The sequence below is a fragment of the Podarcis muralis genome, chromosome 14 (genome assembly GCF_964188315.1).
Source record: "Podarcis muralis chromosome 14, rPodMur119.hap1.1, whole genome shotgun sequence".
Classification (NCBI taxonomy): domain Eukaryota; kingdom Metazoa; phylum Chordata; class Lepidosauria; order Squamata; family Lacertidae; genus Podarcis; species Podarcis muralis.
In genome coordinates, this window is record NC_135668.1 from 45337535 (window position 1) to 45359059 (window position 21525).

General features: G+C 43.0%; 1 protein-coding gene across 1 annotated transcript in view; it reads right to left on the bottom strand.

The window, feature by feature from the left end:
- OTOA (otoancorin) overlaps positions 1–21525 on the bottom strand; it is a 39734-nt gene that overhangs the window by 15742 nt on the left and 2467 nt on the right. The window contains exons 2-22 of the mRNA XM_028706610.2: positions 21431–21459; positions 21308–21338; positions 21186–21213; positions 20600–20687; positions 19118–19249; positions 17909–18144; positions 17537–17640; positions 13802–13908; positions 13045–13184; positions 12053–12176; positions 10941–11156; positions 10536–10703; positions 10143–10283; positions 9233–9288; positions 8661–8778; positions 7847–7920; positions 6330–6465; positions 5596–5786; positions 5085–5178; positions 4069–4201; positions 1453–1646 (exon numbers count right to left, since the gene is read on the bottom strand). Of these exons, the coding sequence (XP_028562443.2) occupies positions 1453–1646; positions 4069–4201; positions 5085–5178; positions 5596–5786; positions 6330–6465; positions 7847–7920; positions 8661–8778; positions 9233–9288; positions 10143–10283; positions 10536–10703; positions 10941–11156; positions 12053–12176; positions 13045–13184; positions 13802–13908; positions 17537–17640; positions 17909–18144; positions 19118–19249; positions 20600–20687; positions 21186–21213; positions 21308–21338; positions 21431–21459 (2540 nt within the window). The remainder of the gene's footprint in view (positions 1–1452; positions 1647–4068; positions 4202–5084; positions 5179–5595; positions 5787–6329; positions 6466–7846; positions 7921–8660; positions 8779–9232; positions 9289–10142; positions 10284–10535; positions 10704–10940; positions 11157–12052; positions 12177–13044; positions 13185–13801; positions 13909–17536; positions 17641–17908; positions 18145–19117; positions 19250–20599; positions 20688–21185; positions 21214–21307; positions 21339–21430; positions 21460–21525) is intronic.

The following is a 21525-nucleotide window of genomic DNA, read 5'->3' on the forward strand; positions in this document are numbered from 1 at the left end:
TTCTCTTCTCATGAGGTGGCCAAAGTATTGGAGCCTCAGCTTCACGATCTGTCCTTCCAGTGAGCACTCAGGGCTGATTTCCTTCAGAATGGATAGGTTTGATCTTCTTGCAGTCCATGGGACTCTCAAGAGTCTCCTCCAGCACCATAATTCAAAAGCATCAATTCTTCGGCGGAATAAACGGTAGTATTCAGATAATATTTGGGATATGAAGGGACAATACAAGCAGCAGAACTGGGACAGACAAGAAATTCCAGGGCAGGCTAGCTAACTTCAGAGCAATTAAGGATCAATGGGGAGCCATTAAGGGCAATAGCTATCATTCCCCACCTGTTCCGAGGAGTGGACAGAGACAGGAGGTTTGGGAGGCTGCCAAAGTGATGGGGGGTGTGATGTAACAGGAAAAATTGTTCTTTTTGAAATTTAAAGGTGTTCTGGGAACAAGAAGGAGGAAGGCAGAACCATCTTGGCACTGGCTGGAGGAGGCTGTACCGAGAGACTGGGAGTGATGGCTGGCTGCTGCTATGGACCCCATGAATCTTGCAGGGGAGTGAGAGAGTGTGGGAGAGATTCATGGGGTCTGTCAGGATGGGATTCTGTCAGGAGGGTTTGTTCTGACTGGTGGTAGAGCTGAGGAGAGCAGAGGACTCTCAATATATGCTCTAAGGTTCTGAATCGCAAAATACTGTTAAAAATAGACAAGACACAGTCCCACACGATGTTCACAGGAAAAAGGATCCTCTGACAGGAAAGGGCAGTAGTGATTCCGAGGCCAAGGAGGTTTTGGGGGTCTGTAAGGGAAACAGCCCAGTTAAAAACTTAAGTTCCTGAAGTGTGTGTGGAGAAGTCTGATCTATGGAAGATGTGTAAAAGAAAGTAACCTTAAGCCTGAACCCCATACAGCCTTTAACTTGAGACAGTATACGTTTTAATAAAAAGCAACAGCACTGCTTGTTCCATTTCTGTGGAAGAAGAAGAACCAAAACTCCTTGCTTACATCTGTTATAATAAAGTTTGTTTGCAACCTGTTTTCCCAAAAGTAAAACCCACTGTCACTCGTGATTCATTCTCCCCTGGGGATTTCACCTAAGAGAAAGGGAAACAGAGGCCTGGCGCAGCGGTGTTAGGGAGAGAGAGGGCCGATGTGCCATTGCACCCTCCCTCTATTCAAAGCTTTAGGCGTAAATATGTGCCCAATAAATCATATTTCCTAAAGACGCTAGATTCTGGTGTGCCTCGATTTTCCAATTGAAACACAACCCTGGGTTAGTGCCAGGAACCCCCATGGAATCTTGCTGCTGCTCAGCAGAGATTGGGGATATTTTATGTAACAGTCTTTTATGATACATCTGCAGCTCAAAGCGGGAATCACTCGACCCCACTAACCACCCTCAAGCTCAAGTAGATGCAGATCTAAGGAAGTTTGGTAAAAAAACAAGGCTTCATAGCTACCTCCTTAGCTTTCTCTTTCAGCGCAGCAAGCTGAGAGGTATCGAAACGGACCACAGAGCCAAGGAATTCCACAGTCTTGGCGAAAGTGCCCGGATCCATGCAGGCCAGCTCTTGGGCTGACCAGAACATGTTGGCTCCTGATAATTTCATAATCTCCTCTGAGGAAGGTGCCATGACGTCTGCGCAATCTGGTACTGAAGAAGATATATTCGCAGAGAGGTTAATCACCGACCAAAACTCATTGACTGTAATGCTAAGCGGTAATTAGATCGTAATGCTAATCTTTTGCAAGATTACTGCCACGTTGGGCGGGGTGGGGCAGCAACAACTTCCATTATAAGGCAGGTTACTACCACAGGGCAGATGTTTCATTTGACACTTCTATTTCTCTGGGGGGAGAGAGGGGCTCATCACCTTAAACCTCCTGTTACAGGGCTCCTGTTATGTGTGAGAGTTTTCGCCTTGGATATCCCAAGCGCATTTGGATTTCAGCTATTGCCTACATTGAATAAGTTAGGCTGAGATGGCTTAGGCCAGGAATGGGAGACCTCTGGTCTAGGGGGAAAGTTGGCCCTCCAGGCTTCCCTACCTGTCCCTTGGGACTCTCCCCAGGCCACACCATTAAGCATAATTGTACAGTACACTGAAATGGAAAATAACTTTGTATGTGTATTGCACAAGGTGTAACATTGTAAAAGTCCATTGAAGCCAGGCATGCCAAGTAGGAGGGGAGCTAGGGGGCCAGCCCCCCTGAAAAATTTCAATAAGGGGCTGGGCTCCCTCAAAGTTCTGCGGTGGTTGTGCACAAGTGACACTGCATCATGTGCAAGGGACATCAGCATGCCATGGGGTATGTGAGCGCACTGCAGGGTGTGCTGACGACATGCATACATGCTTGGAGTGTGTGCACGCATGGCATGTTGATGCCGCTCAACTCCGGCCCCCTCAACTACAGGGGCAAGGCAGCACGAGTGATTGAAGCTAAGCAAGGGCAGCAGAGACCCTTACAACTGATAATTAACTAAGAATGTACCTATCTTTGCTCCTCTGTCTGAGGTGTTCAACTCACACAAAATGGAGATTTGCAACTGAATATCTTTCTCATGTGATCTAAAGTCAGTCTTTGTTCTCCCTGTGAAAGCAACTGAGGAGGATGGTGTGCTAATGACTCCCTCTCCAGGAACACAGCCTCAGGCTGGAATGCAGGCTGTGTGCAGAGGGACAGAGCTTTGGTTTTTCAGTTCTGGATGAAGTAATTTCATATTTCTAAGATGCTGTACCTGTGCTTGGACGAGCACATGATATGATGCAACTATTTGGATGTAACGTCATTTTGAGTGTTTTGGAACAAGTTCCGTTAGTTAAGCTTTTGAACCATATTTTTTTAGACTAGCACTAGCATTTACTGGGATGCATCAGCCAACATCTTTTTTTAAAAAAAAATAATAATCAGTTAACGTCTGTCTGAGCCCTTAGAAAAGTGTGGCTTTGCAATTTTAACTAAAAAAGAAAGCAACTTTGCATTGGGCTATCTCCTGTAATAAAGTAGAACATCACAGATGCTGATGAGGAGCCGAGTTTTCCCCCACTAAGCAAATTACAGCGAGGATGTACCAAAGAGATTTGTACTTGGAACAGAAGCGAAAGGAAGGATTTGCTTCAATCAAACAGAACTACAGAAGCCAGCAAAACATTCTAACAAGATTATGTCTGCTGGGCCAATGGAGGGAGGGTCAATAATAAACAAACAGTAAATCTGATGTCGTACTAGCAAAAATCCATTCATCATCTGTCAAACTGGAATAGCTTCACATTTTTAGAAGCAAAAGGGGGTTTACTCCACATCCTCTCTCTTTGATGTAAACAATACGCATGAAGAGGCAAGGATGGACAAATTTGTCAGTGTTGGTTTCTCACTGACCTGTCTGCTGTCTCACCCCTCTCAGTAAGCAACAGCGCCCCACCTGCTGGGAGGCCAATACTGCAGCTTCACTCCACCTGGTGAGCCACTTCTCCTTGCTTGCTGTTTTTCTTTATGAAATCTAGTACAGTGGTACCTTGGTTCTCAAACACCTTGGTACTCAAACAACTTGGAACCCAAACACTGCAAACCCAGAAGTGTGTGTTCCAGTTTGTGAACTTTTTTCGGAAGCCGAACATGCTCCATTTTGAGTGTTATGCTTCTGTTCTGAGTGCCACACTTCTGTTTTGAATGTTACGCTGAGGTCTGTCTGTTTTCGCTATTTATTTTGCGTTTTTGTTTTTGTGGCTCTTTTTTTGTTTTTGTGACTATGTGGCACCCAGTTCAGCTACTGCTTGATTGTGTGACTGCAGTACATTGTTTATTGCTTTCATTTTATGGATCAATTGTCTTGTTAGATAGTAAAATCCATGTTCAATTGCTGTTTTAGGGGTTGTTGTTTTTTGCATTATTTTCTATGGGAAACTGTGCCTTGGTTTTTGAACGCTTTGGTTTTTGAACGGACTTCTGGAATGGATTAAGTTTGAGAACAAAGGTACCACTGTATAAATATTCATTTGAGACAATAGACAAAAGAAGCCAAACTCAGCAGCATTTTTTCCTGCTATACAAAGCCAGCAGTGCATTCTACCTACCAGAAGTCAAATCAGGTGTTGTCCCTGGGATGCTGGAGTTGTGGATAGATTCAAATTGAGCCAAGAGCAGCTCCTCAGTTGGCAGAACTGGCCCAGTCGTCTTTGATGCTATTTCCGAGATGATATCAGGAAACTTTAAGGAGAGGGAAGGACAAACTAAAGATGGTTGTTATTATCATGCAAGGTGCACTGGCCGAAACGACATATTCTGCCAACTATGAAAGGTGAAGGAGCCCCGTCTTCTTTTGCATTAGGCCACCCTAGATAGCAATACACTGCAACATTTTGTTGCAGGTCCAGCTTGTCATGATTAATAGCCATGAATTTGTCTGGCCCCCTTTTAAAACCATCTAAGTCAGCCGCCATCACTACATCCAAATTCAGTGAATTCCACAAATAAATGATGTGCTATGGGAAGCAGCAATTCTTTACTGTCAATCCCAAATCTATTGCCCACTCATTTTATTGGGTGATCCCCCACAAGTTCTAATGTAGAGTGTGTGTGTGTGTGTGTGTGTGTGTGTGTGTGTGTGTGAGAGAGAGAGAGAGAGAGAGAGAGAGAGAGAGAGAGAACTACCGTACATACCTCTATCCGCTCTCTCTGCACTATGTGTCATTTTATTACAATAAAAAGGCAAGTATTTTTTATTTTCAAGGCAAATGTTGCATCTTGCAAAGACTCTATATATACTATTAACTGAACTCACCTGAGTGTGGGTCCTTCAGAAGCCAAAATGGCACAATTGAAACACAAGTGTGTGGCAAAGTATTGTCAAAGGAAGTAGCCGCCTTGGGTGAAACCCCAAGGTTTTCTGAAGTACGGGGGGTGGGACTCAAACAGCCCAGTGAGGACAGAACTTGCTCAGTGGCTATAGAACACTGCCTGTTGGGGAAGGGGATGAAAAGTAGAGGGGAGGGGGAATGGAATGGCATATCCTGGAAAAGGTCATCTCTGGCTAGCTGGAATTGAGAATAGAAGCACTCCACACATACCCCAGCAAGAATTCTGACAGTACCTTTTCCACGAGGATGTTTAATTCAGCTTTTGGCAAAAGGGCTACGAATGATCCAATGTCCCGCGTGGTTTCAGCTGTCCAGTTTCTTGGGGAACTTGGAAATACATTTTGGAATATGATGTGAACAAAGAAATCTCAGAGCGTGCCACAATGCCGAAATAAATGACGTAGCGAATGTACCAATAAAATCCATATGCTGGAACACAGCCAATAGCTATGCAAAAATGCCCTTTTGTTGCTTTCTTTACATAAGATCTTTTGAAATTATTACTTAGACTTGTGGTCAATGGACACCACTTCCCCGCATGCCTCTACTGTAAATTGTGAGATTCTCCTGTGTCCTGACTGAAGAAAATGATCAACTTTAAGGTGAAAGTCCTTTGTCAATAATGGTTATATACTGTGTGTTGTTAAATGAATACAACAGAATTAAAATTTTTTAAGTGTCAGACTGATTTATACGCTGCTACACGAAGATTCAGAGCAAAACCCTCCCAGATTATTCTCTTACCCGTGCAATTCAATAAGTCTGTGCTTGATTTCTGTCTTCTGATCATCGCTGAGATGATGGCATAGTCCGAACTGGTGAAGGGCTGTTGCCATCGCTTCCCGTGAGATTCCCTCACAAATAAACTCCGGTGGTAGATGGCAAATGAGATTTCCAAGCAAGTCAATGTCATATTCATCAATGGCTGAGCCGTTCTGAAATAAAGAAGCCAGTGCTGGGGTGTGTGTGTGCGATTGTGTTCAAGCTACAAGATGGAATGAGTTCTGAAGAACCACTAAAAACATAGAGAAAACAACCATTAAAAACAGTTAAGAAAACCTAAGGGTTTATTTCCTCTGGGTATTATGCTGAGTTCCTTTTCCCCAGCTTCCTTCCTGGTTTTCTTTGTTGTTTGGCTTGCTGCTGCTTCAATGAGCTAGTTTGGGTTGTTTTGTATACAGTGGTACCTCGGGTTAAGTACTTAATTTGTTCCGGAGGTCTGTACTGCCGCCGGAGCCCAATTTCTGTTCTCCTCCTGAAGCAAAGTTCTTAACCTGAAGCACTATTTCTGGGTTAGCGGAGTCTGTAACCTGAAGCGTATGTAACCTGAAGTATATGTAACCTGAGGTACCACTATATTATGTTTTTTAAATTGTTATTTTATATGGGGTTGCCCATAAAAGACTTGGGAGAGCCTGTGCGGACCCCAAAGTGGGACATACACATCTTAACGAAACAAAATAGTGTCATATTCTTACCAGGCAGTCTTGCACTTTTTGCAGAATTGCTTCTTTCTTCTGCCTATTTGAAACAAGACGGTCAAGTTCAAGCTTCCCCAGGCTGGTCACAAAAGGGGCACAGAGAGGTCCTGAAATGGATTCCAGATACTCAGCACTAGAGGAAAGGTTTAAAATATCGGTTTTGGGGAAGAAGAAACTAGGATCTTTAGAGCACTACATACTAAAATTCATTTAGCAGTGTATCCCACTTTCCCCTTGAAGGGCACTGTATGACATACATTGGGTTCTTATAGCTCAGAGATGAAGAACGTCTGGTTCTGCCAGATTTTGTTGGACTGCATCTCCCATCGATCCTAGCCATTGGTGATGCTGACTGGGCGTGATGGGAGATGGAGTCCAGCAACACATGGAGGACAACAGATTCCCCCTACCCTGGTGTGTACGCAGATATATAGGATTGTGGCTTCACAGCAGAGAGCAGAAATCTTTACTTCTGTTCTCTGTCTATCTAGGAGCCCTTGTGTTTCTTTAATGTGTGGGACAGATCTGAGTGACAAGCAAAGCTTACACTCTCTTATAGATGTGGAGCAGCCATTTATTCTTTATCCCAGAATCCTATGAGTGTAACCTGAAATCTATAGCATCTGAGAGGTATTTGTTCAGTCTGCCATTGCCATCTTGGAATTATTTATCATTCATTCATTTATTGCATTTCATAGAATCATAGAACTGTAGAGTTTGAAGGTCCCCCAAAGGTCATCTAGTCCAACCCCCCTGCAAGGCAGGAATGTCAGCTAAAGCATCCATGGCAGATGACCATCCACCTCTGCTTAAAAACCCCCAAGGAAGGAGAGGCCACCACCTCTCGTGGGAGTCTGTTCCACTGCCAAAGAGCTCTTACTGTCAGAAAGTTTTTTCCGAATGTGTAGTCAGAATCTCCTTTCTTGTAACTTGAAGCAGTTGCCTCGAGTACTACCCTCAAGAGCAGGAGAAAACAAGCACACTTCCTCTTCCATATGACAGCCCTTAAGATATTTGAAGATGGCTATCATATCTTCTCTCAGTCTCCTCTTTTCCAGGCTAAACATACCCAGCTCCTTCAAGTGTTCCTCGTAAGGCTTAGTTTCCAGACCCTTGATCATCTTGCTTGCCCTCCTGTACACACCTTCCGGCTTGTCAACATCCTTCTTAAATTGTGGCAACCAGAACTGGACACACTGGACTCCAGGTGTGGTCTGACCAAGGCAGAATAGAGTGGTACTCTCACTTCCCTTGATCTGGACACTATACTTCTGTTGATGCAGCCTAGAATAGTGTTAGCTTTTTTTTTTGCCGCTGCATCACACCGTTGACTCATGTTAAGCTTGTGATCCATTTATATCCCAACTTTCCCCCCTAGAATCTCAAGGTGGCATACATGGCTCTCCCGCACCTGATTTAATCCCCCACAACAATCCTGTGTTTTTGCTTTTTAATGGACCAACAAGGGTACCTTTGCTTCTTATTAAAATATGTGTGTGAGAGAGAGAACTTACGGAAGCACTGATAAGAGATAGGGAGGCACAGATGCATTGGAGAGTATCCAAAATTTCCAAGCCAGACAATTGATCTGCAAAAAAGACATCCTTAAATCATTTTTAGCTATATGTGATTGTCAAGGAGCAATGGAAAAAGCAGCAGCAGCAGCTATAATTCTCGATAGGTTAGTTGCTCATAACTTCTAGACAATATCCAGACATACCTATCCATACCACACCTTCATGCAACGTAACATAACAGCACTTAATGACATCCACATAACATAGCAGCACATAACACAACATCCACAAATGTGTAGATGTGCTGCTATGAAGATGTGGGTCATAAGACCAGACCCCCATAATATAACATGACACCACATCCACATAACATACCAGCCAAAGTCACACATCCATATACAAACTGTGGCTAATGACCGGTTTGCAATTTCTCAATGACTCACTTGCAAATTAAGTCCAACTTGGAAGCACAATTAGACTAGTGTGCAAAACCCAAATTTGGCTATCCACCGGATTTTTGCATTCCTTCTATTGTTGAAACATGATTCTTGTCCATTTAAACACACTAAATTGCATACTTCTTTCAAAATCGATTTGAATTGCATATTCATATATATTTTGAAAGAAGGCAAACATATAAATGTTATTTTGAGGGCATTAAAAAAATAAATAAATCTCAGAGTAATGCAGAAACGTAACAGAATTATGGTAAAAGCTTTAGAAGGTGGTGTTAGCCTGAAATAGACCCACCCACCCTGGCGCTAGCTTCTGTTGAACAAAGAATTATCATTACAGTGCTTTCACATTTTACCTGATATGGCGACAGCAGGTGAAGATTCTTTTCAAAAACTTTGAATGTGTTTAAAAAAGAGACTGTGCTCATACTCTCAAGCTGACTGCACGTTACTCCTTTCACCAATTGGCTGATGCTGATTTAAAGAAAGCATAGATAGTTGAGTAATTATATGACCCAACGTGACTTGGCACCTTTCACAGTGCAATCCTATGTATGTCTATTCATATGTAAGTTCCATAGCATTCAGGAAGTGTGCTGAGAGGTGCACCCAGACCAGCTCTATTTTGCAGGTGGGAATGAAGTGCATAGTGTAAATTTAGGTTGGGTAATTAAAATACATTAAAGTGCTCTATTGCCCAAATCAATAAATCCACTTTTTAAAAATTGGTTTTTGTGGTTTGGAAATTAACAGTTAAATGCACTTGAATGGTGTGGGAAGAACAAAGGGAACATTGCTTCTTGCGTGTTGTTATGTCCATGGTGTTGCTCTGCCCATAGAAATTTCAAAAAAGCAAGAAAATAATACTTCCTATTAGGGCACCATAAGGATGAAAAGGTAAGGGTCAGTGTGAAATTTGCACTCATACCTTAAGAGGTCAGGAGGAGGGGTTTTCTTTGACAACAATTCATACAGAAACAAGGCCTGAAATTAAATTATAAATTGAAATGAAAGTACTGAAATCAAATTAGCTGCACACACACATGGGATCTACAACAAAATGGCGCACGGCCTCCCCAGTCCCTAAAGGAATGCCCCTTTTCATCACTTCAGTCTCCTCTCCCAACTTCAGTTTTCTTCCCTTGCTACACTTAGCTGACATTGTGAGATTCAGTACCTCCCAGAAGCTTGGAGGTTTTTGCCAGGCTGCTTTGGGATTTTTCTGCATACCTGGTCTGCACTTAGGAATACCCAGTGCCGGATTTACGTATAAGCTAAACAAGGTATAGCTTAGGGCCCCCCAAAAATTTAAAGGGAAAAAACCTGGATGTACATTTCCAAAAAATAAGATAAAAAACAAATAAAATAAAACCTACATGCAGCAACAGAGTTTTGTGTTGTGTAGGCTCCTATGATGTAAGTAATGGACCCTGCCTGCTAGCCTGCTCCCTAAAATATCACTGGTTTGCTCATTTCTATATATAGAGTACCTACATTCTGCATGGACTGGTTGCATGACAACATGTACAAATGGCTTTAGATAGCTATTAGGCCCATAGATTACTATATAGCAGGCATAGGCAAACTACAATTCCCATCATCCCTAGCTAACAGGAGCAGTGGTCAGGGATGGTGGGAATTGTAGTCCCAAACATCTGGAGGGCCGGAGTTTGCCCATGCCTGCCATATAGCATATATTCAACACAAAAAAACAGCGACAATTTGTTGTTGACAAAGGACAGCGGGACATATAAAGGGCTACCTTCAGTAGCTTAGAGCCTCATCAAACCTAAATCCAGCCCTGGGAATACCTGAGAGATATTTGTGTTGTTAGTTACCTGACTTGGCCTTAATTCTTTGTCTTTCACCAGTGAAGAGTTCAGTCCTTCCTCCATCCACAAAGTAACAAGTGACACCTCTTTAAAAAAGGCCCCTTGCATATCGGCAATCACTGATATCAGCTCCGTGGATTCGATCATCTACAGAAGAAGCACAAGAGGCAATGCTAAGAAGAGTCCTGATGAATTAGGCCAATGGCTGTTCCAGTCCACGGATTCCTGGAGCGTCCGAGGGCTGGATTTAGAAGGCGATTGGGCCGCATCCGGCCCCCGGGCCTTAGTTTGCCTACCCATAGTGTGTCGTTTTGGAAAGTGCGAACCCACATGCGAAATGTCAAGTGAACTGGATTTCTCCCCCAACTCTACTGCTCCCACACAAAGATCTGCAAATACCTTCCGGAGGATCCCTTGGTGCTGTGCTGGTGACAAATCTGATGCACGTTGCGCCAGTGCGCCTCTGACAACCTGAGAGAGCTCTTTGGGACTCATGTTGTGGAATGCCTGGGTGCTGATCCCCGTCGCCAAAGCACCCATTTGACTTATATTATGAAACGACAAAGGCTGCATGAAGAGCAAAAGAATTGAACAGCAGCTGATTAACAGAGTTTAAGACTGCATTTGGACAGTATGCATCGGTTATATGTAAAATCTCCGACACATCAAGGGCAGAAGGCTTTTGAGCCACTTGCACTTTATATTGTACTAGCAGTCTTTTACCTGGCATTGCCTGGGTACAATGCAGAGCAGTTCTGAATAGTTCATTTTAGATTCATTTTACAACAACATCCCCCAAAGTACCTTTTCATACATCAGGTATTTGCTGGATAAAATCATGATCTGGCTTTTGGCCCAGCCAGAGACTTGGTTTAAGGTTGGAATAGCATTGTGCACGGCCTCAGGTGAGAGAGACTCCAACTGGCTGATAGTTAGTCCCACGACTGCGTCCGAGAGTGACCCAAGAGTGTCGTTCAATGTCTGGTTTTGCATGGCGATGTCAAGAAGTTGGGATTTGAGCTGAAACAGTTTTTTAAAAAGTGTGTTAAAGAACTGATCAGAAGCTAAAACATGTATGCTTTCTGAGGCTAACTTTCCTTTGTTTCTCTGATCAATAGCAACATTTTCTAAACATTCTCACCAGGTGTAAACACATAAAGGCCTGCATTGCACACCACATTGAACCATAGCAGTTGTAGTTCGCTAAATAAATAAATGTTTGCTGTGTGGAAGACTGCTGGGAGTTATTGTAGTCAAACTACACAAGTGAGAATAGATCTACCCAGTTGTCCTGCTAGTAATTAATGGAGCAGCAGAGATATTGCTCCAGAGTAGTGTTGGTACATTTGGTCTGGCCATTGGTTTGTTGGTGATATGCTATGGAGAGCAAAAGATCTACATCCAGTAGAATGGAAGCAGCTGTGCCAGAACCATGTAGTAAACTGGGAACCTCAATCAGACATAATACTTTCTGACAGCCCATGTAGGTGGAATAAAATGCTTGATAAACAAGTGAGTGATTTACTTGGTGGACAGGATGCAAGATATGAAATGGACCGTTTTTGCAAACAAGTCCACCACTACCAGGAATGTACTGTGCCCACCTGGTAGGGGACAATCTGTGACAATATCCAAGGATATACTATTCTAAATCCCAGAGGGAATTGGAAAGAGATGTAACAACCTAGGCAGTTTGTTGGGTGGATTCTTGGTTTGCCGGCAACTATCACGTCTGGGCATAGTGCTCCATGTTCTTCGGAACCCTGTGCCACCAAAATTCTCAGGTGCCCAAATGGACAGACTTTTACAGAACCAAATGACCAGCAGGCTGGCTATCATGACATGACACTAAGCTCAAATTTCTGTCACTTCCAAAGTGATGCAATCATTCTAGCAAGAATAAAGTCTATACCCACCTTCTGAACATCAGCCTGGAAACCCCTCAGCTGGTTACATTTAATCATTTGATGAAGCAGTACCCGGGCCACGTTGGCATCCATCTGCTCCAGGCTATTGTAAAAACAAACCAGCAAGCCTAACCTGCATGAAAGAATGTGGAAGTGAGTTGGCAGCCTTCCCCTACTGAATGCCCATCACTACAGTGCAGCTGGGTAGCATAGTGGGTAGTGGTTAAGATACTGAGTTATAAACCAGAACGTCACCGGTTTGACTTCTGTAAAAGGGGGTTAATAATGCTGCACTCTCTTTTAGAGATGTTGTAAGGCTCATACAACAGTGGGTGATGCTGTGGTCTAAACCACTGAGCCTAGGGTTTGCCAATCTGAAGGTCGGCGGTTTGAATCCCCACGACAGGGTGAACTTCCATTGCTCGGTCCCTGCTCCTGCCAACCTAGCAGTTCGAAAGCACGTCAAAGTGCAAGTAGATAAATAGGTACCGCTCCGGTGGAAAGGTAAACGGCGTTTCCGTGCGCTGCTCTGGTTCGCCAGAAGCGGCTTAGTCATGCTGGCCACATGGCTCCCTCGGCCAGTAAAGCGAGATGAGTGCCGCAACCCCAGAGTCGGCCACAACTGGATCTAGTGGTCAGGGGTCCCTTTACCTTTACCTTTACCTTTACCCAGGTGCTTAAAAAGTTGAGGTAATTATATTAATTATATTCTTAGTATTTTAACTTTTGTATGTTTGAAAGCACTGTTGCATTTTTTCCTTTGATTTTCTTGTTGTATCCTTTTGTAAAATAAATTGAGGTTGCTGCTGTTGTCAAGCAGTGTATAGATTTTATGAAATAAAATAAAAATAATAGGACCCATCATATAACACTGTGGAGTCCAGAAGAGAACAGTTTTTCCATGACTTGATAACAATCCTTGAAACACTTAGCCTCATCTCTCTCCTCCTCACCACCATGCTCAACTTGCAAAAAATACAACCTTGAGAAATATGACTTGCCTATAGAGAGTTGAAGTGTTTCTCATATCAAATCCTGATGCATTTATTCTTTCCAAGAAAGCCAGCGAAAGATCCGGTGTGATATCATACACGGTATCAAGCTGTTTTGTGGCATTGTCATAACTGATGAACAATCTCATCTAATTAGAAGAGAGATTAAAGGTGTGTTATCAGGACTGAACTCAGCAGTATACACTAAATGTTCATATCCCATATGATACCTATCTACATCCCCTCCACTGCCCCCATTTCCCTCAATCTCTGCCCAGCAAAGAAGAGTCCTGCATTTTAGAATGCTCTTGATAAGACCTGTTGCCTTGGCTAATTGGATTTGACAACTTATGTGTTCTAAACAGAACACTGTTTTTAATAATAAAAATTAAAATAAAATATCTACTAAAATATCTACATTTATATTTTGTTTTCCTAAGGAGATCTTACTTTTGTTCAATGTTTGTTTTATTAAACAATAAAAGTGTGTGAGAGCCAGTTTTGACCTATTATAACTTCAGGAACTGTTTTTTAAAAAGTAGAGATCATTACAGTACTGTGGATTTGATTACTGCTAGAATATTGCTTTCTTTCATGAGTGATATATCTATATTTCTCTTTCTTTCTCTCTCTCTGTGTGTACTCAGAACTCAAACTGGTACTGTGATTGAAATGCAGAGCAGTACTTGGAGCCATAAGAATGACACCAACCCGGCCTTATATATTCCAAAACCAATATTCAGGTGAGTACTTCATCATTACTTACTTCATTAGGGTTAATTTTTGTGATTTCTTCCAGTGGGAGGTGAACCATATATCTTCCTAGGATCCACAGGTTGTCTGCACTGACCCACGAAGTAGAATTCTCCTGTTCTGGGACACCACAAAAGAAAAATGTTCATAGCCAAGTGAGCATCATTACTATTATAAACGAACAAATTGGCCTTGCAACAAAATGTTACAGTGAGAAGTGCTTCTATTCAGGGCTCTAGCCAGCCAGCCAGTCATGCCATTTTCAGTGCCCTCTCCTCCCAGTTTTCTGGCCAGCTATCAGTAAACATTCTGCAACTGCTGTGCATGACCTATTCAGTTTCCCTCTGATTTTTTGGAGGGAGAAAATTTATTGTACTTCTGCAAACCTTGGGGTCCCCACCCCCACAACAAGCCTGCTGATACCCGCCAGACACTCTTGTGCATGGGGATCAGGGCCGGAATTAGGTTTGATGAGGCCCTAAGCTACTGAAGGTAGTGGAGCCCTTTATATGTCCAGCTGTCCTTTGTCAACAACAAATTGCTGCTGTGTTTTGTGTTGAATATATGCTATATGGTAATTTATGGACCTAATAGGTATCTAAAGCCATTTGCACATAACAAAATATGCATTTTATCTAAGTAATTGTTGAACTGATATACAATTAAGAAGAAGTATATTAATAGTGAAATAATTATTAAGCTCTAACTTAAAATGATTGAGTGCCCATTACTTACATCATAGGAGCTTACACAACACAAAACACTGCTGCTGTATGTAGGTTTTATTTTATTTGTTTTTTATCTTATATTTTGGAAATGTACATCCAGGGTTTTTCCCTTTAAATTTTTTTTGGGGGCCCCAAGAGAGTGGGGACCTAAACTATAGCTTGTTTAGCTCATACGTAAACCCGGCACTGATGGGGATGGTATCATTTTGGCAACGTAAGGAACAACCCTTAGATAATTAGTTCACTATTAATATACAGAATACGCAACCTAAAGTCAAAACTCGGGCAGCTGCATTTTGAGCTTCCTTCAAAGGCAGTCCCACAGGATTACAGTAATCCAACTGAGCAGATCTCCTCATTTCTTTGGAAGCAGGGTGATTGATTCCAAGGGCAGATTTCAACCAGCAGTGATCTATAGCTTTTGCTCTGGAGCCCTCTGCTGGATTCATGTGCAGTTCTTCCTGCCAGAGCTCCTAGCATTGATCTAGATATGCTGTGTAGACTGCTGTATTGATCCGTCCCAGGAAACAGTGTCCAGAATCCATGTGTCCATTGGGAAACATATTTCCCAATAACAGATTATCTTCTACCTCATTGCTATCTTGTAATTCTTAGACAATTGCCTACAATAAACCATGGCGTGAAAGACACGGTTATTCCCCCCAAAAATAAACAATAGGATTTTGTCTCTGAAAGAGGAGAGGCATGCAGAGGTCAGAGTAAGGATTTTGAGCGGAGGGAGGTCCATTTGCCATCATTTGGCCACACACACCAAAGGGAAACTCACTACCAGACCCTCCAAATGTCCTTACTTCCCAGAGACAGTCCTGGATTTACAGAAGCCATCCTAGTTTCTGATTTGATCCCAGAATGTCCCGCTTTTCCTTAGGGCATCTGTATTTTCATCAGAGAAATGTTGGAGGGTATGGAGTTATGTGACCCCTGAGCCAAGGAGATAAGTAACTATACAACCTTTAGAAGACATCTGAAGGCAGCCCTATATAGGGAAGTTTAAAAAACAAAATTAACCACAGAGCCTAGGGCTTGTCGATCAGAAGGTCGGCGGTTCAAATCCCTGCGATGGGGTGAGCTCCCGTTGCTCGGTCCCTGCTCCTGCCCACCTTGCAGTTTGAAAGCACATCAAAGTGCAAGTAGATAAATAGGTATCTCCGGCGGGAAGGTAAAAGGCGTTTCCGTGCATTGCTCCGATTCACCAGAAGTGGCTTAGTCATGCTGGCCACATGACCAGGAAGCTGTCAGTGGACAAACACCAGCTGCCTTGGCCTATAGAGCGAGATGAGCGCCGCAACCCCAGAGTCGTCCATGACTGGACGTAACGGTCAGGGGTACCTTTACCTTTAATATTTTTATAAAGGCGGGAAGCTGCCCAGAGTGGCTGGGGCAACTCAGTCAGATGGGTGGGATATAAGTAGTAAAATAATAATGACAACAATAATTATGGAATAGGACGTCCCTATTTTCATTGGAGAAATGTAGAGGGTATGCACTACACCCAATGTAGCCTGGAGCAGGGTTTGTGGAGTGTAGTTGATTGCTAGGGTTGCCAGGGCTGACCTGAATTCTCCAGATTTGCCTGCTCCCCCCCCCACCTGCTTGATGGCAGAGGGAGGGCTTGAATTGCCAAGTGGGCAATAGTGCCTTTAAAAAGAATGATTAAGAAGACTGCATTCGGCTTGCAAGGAGCTGGCTGAAAATTATTGCATAGACTTATCTAGGTTCACTGACATGCTCTCAGAGACTGTGGTTGATGCTTAGCTCCAAGTGCCATGCTTAATGACATCACCAGGAACTGCCTGCTCACCATGACATCACTGGGGGCTATCCCCTGTGGCATCCCCAGAGGCTGCTCCTAGGTTTCAGGTTTGGGCTCTGTTATGTACTGAAGTTCTCACCCTGGGCCAGCAGGGGGATACTGTAGATAGTTATGCAAATGAAGGATCGAAAGTGACATTCAGTGATTGGATAGTTTTAGAAAGTTGCTACAGTAACGTTGTACTGGAGCTCTATATAAGCAGGCTGACTGAGCCCTTCTGTTCAGTTCTGTTCTGGCCTCTGAATAAACAATAGCTGTTTGAAGAATCGCTGTGTCGTCTGATATGTTCACCCACAACCTAACAGGCTCTGAAATCGGGACAAAATGGCTGCTGTATCTAAAAGAGCAGAGAGAGAGAGACAAAATGCCCTCTAGTCAATCCCCATTGATGGTGTTATGTACTAAGCTTGGATCCTAGAACAATAGGCAGGTAGGATCCTAGAATGTAACAACTGATTGGCTTGCAGGAAAAGACCAATCAGGCTCCAGGAGGGAAGCAGAATCAGCCAATCAGACGGGACTCATTGTGTAAATAATGTACATAAAAGCTTGAGGTTTGGGGGGAAATTCAGTCACTGTTTTACAAGCTGCAGTAAAGAGCATGAAATCACTGCAGGACTCCAAGTATATTTGAGATAGGGAAAAGGCACCTACATCAGTTCCAATATACCACATTCACTCATGGCGAGAAGCTCTTTTCATCCCTCCTTTGCTCAGAGAGAGAGAGTGGGAGGGTGGCCAAACTTGGCATCCAATGAAATTTGAGCATTTTTAAGCAGGGTGGGGGGTGTCAATGCAGAAGAGTCAGGGCCAATGCAATCAGAAACTCAGCAGCAGTCACCTGTGCATTATAAATTTTTGAAGGGGTATTTCCTGTGATTTTTGTAAGCACCATATGGGGAACAGGTGAGTACATTGGGGCATATGGGCGCCACATTCGTAAGCCCTTAAAGCAGTAGTTCCCAATTAGTTAAGTACTGTGGAACCCCTGTTTTTCAAGAGTCAAGCCATGGACCTCCTACTTTTGAAAATCTTTATATCTCTCTGGTAGTTTTAGTTATGTGAATGGTGCCACAGACTGCCTGGGTGGGTTACACAAAACCCCTGTGGTCCTCCGACCACCACTTGGGAACCACTGCCTTAAGGGATGTATATGGCCCCTGTTGGTTGCTGGTATTCAACCTACCACTGGTATTGTAGGATTTTTGTAGGATTTGTGTCATCCAGTCGTATAGAGCCCTTTGTGCATTTGCTCCTGTTCTGTCATACAGGTCTCTGAACACAGTTGATCTGAAAGAGAAAAGCAGCACACGATGGATGGATTTGACTGACTTTCCTTTCATTAGCCTGTCAGCCAAAATTCTCCCTCCCTCCCCACCCTGCTCTCACCCTTAGTCAAAATATTCTATATTTGTGAATTAAATCACACAGCACATTTTTATAGGATTGAGGGATTGCTTTGGTTGACTTGCTATTCATATAGGTTATTTCTATACTGATGTTATAAAATAAAACCACTTGTTGCCTTGAATTATTTACAGCCAGAAAAGTAACTTACAGGTTTCGAAAAGCATCTTCTTGCAGATCATTTGGGAGCCTTGCTATGGTGTGGACTTGCAGGTAGGTCATTGATGATGCCTGAAGGACCTGGCTTAATATGTCCACACATTCCACAGCGTTCAACATCAGGAAGCACCTTTCCAGAGTAACGAGGAACAATGTCCTGTTTCCTCCCGGACTTTGGAAAATTCTCTCTCTTATGCCGGCCAGATCGATAACAATATTTCCCAACTCCTGAAATCAAAGAGTGCAGCTGTATCAATGGCTGTTAGTCATAGGACGTGGTCATGCCACAAGCCGTTGCAGGTGCTCCAGCTAGTCAAGTTCTTTTGCCACACACACCTCTTTAGATGGGTAAAAAGGGAAAGGGAAAGGACCCCCGGACAGTTAAACCCAGTCAAAGGTGACTCTGGGGTTGCGGCGCTCATCTCGCTTTCAGGCCAAGGGAGCCAGCATTTGACCACAGAAAGCTTTCCAGGTCATGTGGCCAGCAGGACTAAACCGCTTCTGGCACAATGGAACACCGTGACGGGAACCAGAGTGCACGGAAACGCCGTTTACCTTCCCACCACAATGAAACCTATTTATCTACTTGCACTGGCATGCTGGTAATGATGAGGCTTCCCCCAAAAAACCACAATGACATCAACACTGACTTGCAAGTAAGGAAGAGATCAGGCTAATAATGGCACAGGTTCAGCAGCAAGCACAAGGTCCAGAAGTCAAGATTCTGAGGTATATGAGCAAGCCAGGAGGTTCATAACTGAATGGAAGCTACAAAGATGTCCCAACAGATGACACGTCCCCTCCAGCCAAGCTTTTAAAGGCCTGTGGAGTGAGCTCATTCACGGGACTCTCTCGCCTATGGGTCTACTCCAGGTGCACACCTGCACTCCCTCTGGGCAGATGCACCTGATCCCACATCCAAAGGCTGTGCCTGCATCTCAGTCTCCCTGCCTTCAGCTCTGCTGCCAACTACACCTTTTCAGACTTCCATCTGGCTGGCCAAAGCCCTCTTCCTTCCATGATGAGGCTCTGCTCTCTGCTGGAGGGGCAGAGGAGGGAGCTGGGACCTCCATCTCTGACATGTAGAGTCACAAGAGGAGCACCTCTCTCCTGCACCCGGTGATGGCACCAGCGTATGTAAAAGAGAATCTAGGCCAAGACTGCTCCAGTTTGCAGCACGCGTTAACCAAAACCTATTTACCAAATGCTCCTGCTTGCTGCCGAAGAGATACTTCATTGCTGTTTGAAAATGTGGATGATTCATCTGTCGAAACTCTGACAGCAGCACTTTGGGGTGGTATAAGAGGTTGCCCAGGTAATTTTTTACAGACACCTGAAAAAGAGGGTAGAGGGGTAGAGAGGATGGATATAACTCATTCAAATATGATTCACCTTGGGTTTTTTTATGAACTTTCACATTGAAGAGAGACACGGTCATAGATCGGGGTGAGGATCAATTTTTTTCTGCCAAGGCCCAGGTCCACATCTGTCAAGGGCTACATACTAGAGCTAAAAGTGGGCAGGGCACTCCTTCATTTTTTCTCTTTTTCTGCAGTACTTTCTCTCTCTGCCACCCGCTTTCATTCAATTTCCCTCTCCTTGCCATGCATTTGAAATTAGGCTGTGTATATTTTATTAATTTTCAACAATAACAAAAAATAAAAACAATAATAATATAAAAACAAAACAAAACAAATTGACTTCCCCCTAGTCCCTTCCTTGGTTCCATTGTTTATCAATGTACTGCGTGTCCATTGAAAAGTTATAAATCATTTGAATTGTTTACGGTCCATTCATAACTAAATTACAAGTATTTTCAAAACCCTGCTAATGTATTAACCTGTGTACATTGCTTCTGTATATATGCAATAAAGTCCTTCCAATCTACCGTAAATTCGTTGTCATCTTGCTGGCATTTTAAATTAGACTGAGGATAACATCAACTGAGGCTCAAAACCCAATGAAACCCTTGGGTGCCCCCTCCAGCCTTGGGGTGGGGAACCTCAGTCCTGTGGGCCAAATGTGGCCCTCTAGGCATCTCTGGGTGGCCCTTGGGACCCATCACCAGCCCTGTTCTGTGCCCTCCTTTGATTGCTTTTGCCTGCCTGGTATCTATCCTTGAATTGTGATAATGCGTTTGGAAAGTGCAGATTCAATAGATTTGGCTTTTAACATGAAATTAATATAATTTCTTCCCCATCTCTATAGCTAACCCAACAATTTTTCATTCCTAAATGTACATCCAAAACAAAGGTAGTTATGTTCCAAAAGTCCAGCCAATTGTCATAAAATCCTGACAAGCGTTCTGAATTTGCATGCAGAAGGTCCCTGGCATCTCTAGGTAGGGCTGGGAGAGACCCCTCTCTAAAATCCTGAAGAACTACTGCCAGTTAGTGTAGACAGCCCTGAGTTAGATAGGTCAATGGTCTGTCTCAGTCTAAAGTAGCTGGCTACCCTCCTTGCTATGCTGTGAGTTCTTCCAGTGAAGAGCTCTGAAGAACTCAAAAGCTTCCTACAAATTTGTGACGTTGTCATCCGTCGTCATATAGATATTTGCCCAACATTGAGGTTTGGAGTTTAGGAATGTTTATTTTTTTTTATTCCACCACTCACCAGCAGCAGCAGCAGCCTACCCAACCTTACTGAAATATTCTAGTAGCAGAGATATTAGAGTGATACAAACCTGTAGGCTGCTAGCAGTAATTTCAATATCCTGAGCATGGAGACTTGCCATGATTTGGTCAAGCAGGTCAGTTGTCCACATGTTAGTGCTATAGAAGAAAACAGGGGCAAAAAAAGTATATTCAATCATTTGTTCTGAAATTGTAATGTTTCTATAACTAGTACATCCTCATACTAACTAACATAGCTATATAGTTTGCATTGCTAGGTACTATTTACCTTTAACAGCATTGATGTTTAGATTTCAAGTGCCATTTTGAATCCAGGTGATGGGCCAAAACATGTTTTTGGTGTGACTTTGCCCCATTTTAGGCCAAACTGGGCCAAACTCACAAACCTCACTATCCATTTATCATATTTTTCCATGTATAAGACGACCCCTATTTTTTGAGCCCAAAATAAATAATTGCAACATTCCGTGTATAAGACGACCCCCAATTTTAAACAATTTCTTTGGGTGAAATATAGTCTTATACACGGAAAAATACAGTAAATACCACATTTTTTTTGTTTCTACAAATTCCCAGGTAGCCCAAGACACTCTCCACTATTCTACCATACAGTAAAGAACACTAATCAGATATTACCTTTGAAAGTGAAGTATATCAAGGAGAGCTAAAAAGGGGGGAAATAATCCAAAATGTTAATACTCTCTTTCATATTATAAAGTGGATTTTTAAAAATAAATGCAAATATAGTCCGCAATTACCATTTAGATACTTTCCAGCTATGACTTCTTCCTTAAAAAAAGAGATAGAAGAGGACAAAATGCATGCAATAACAAGGATTGTGGAATGTAGCTAAAAATATCAAGTACCGTAAAAATACTGACCACGGTTCTTTGCAGCTGTGGTGGCAGATCTGAAGGAGGAAACAGTACAAAAAAATGTTAATAGAAACTGCTTTGACTGCAGTGCTGTACGCATA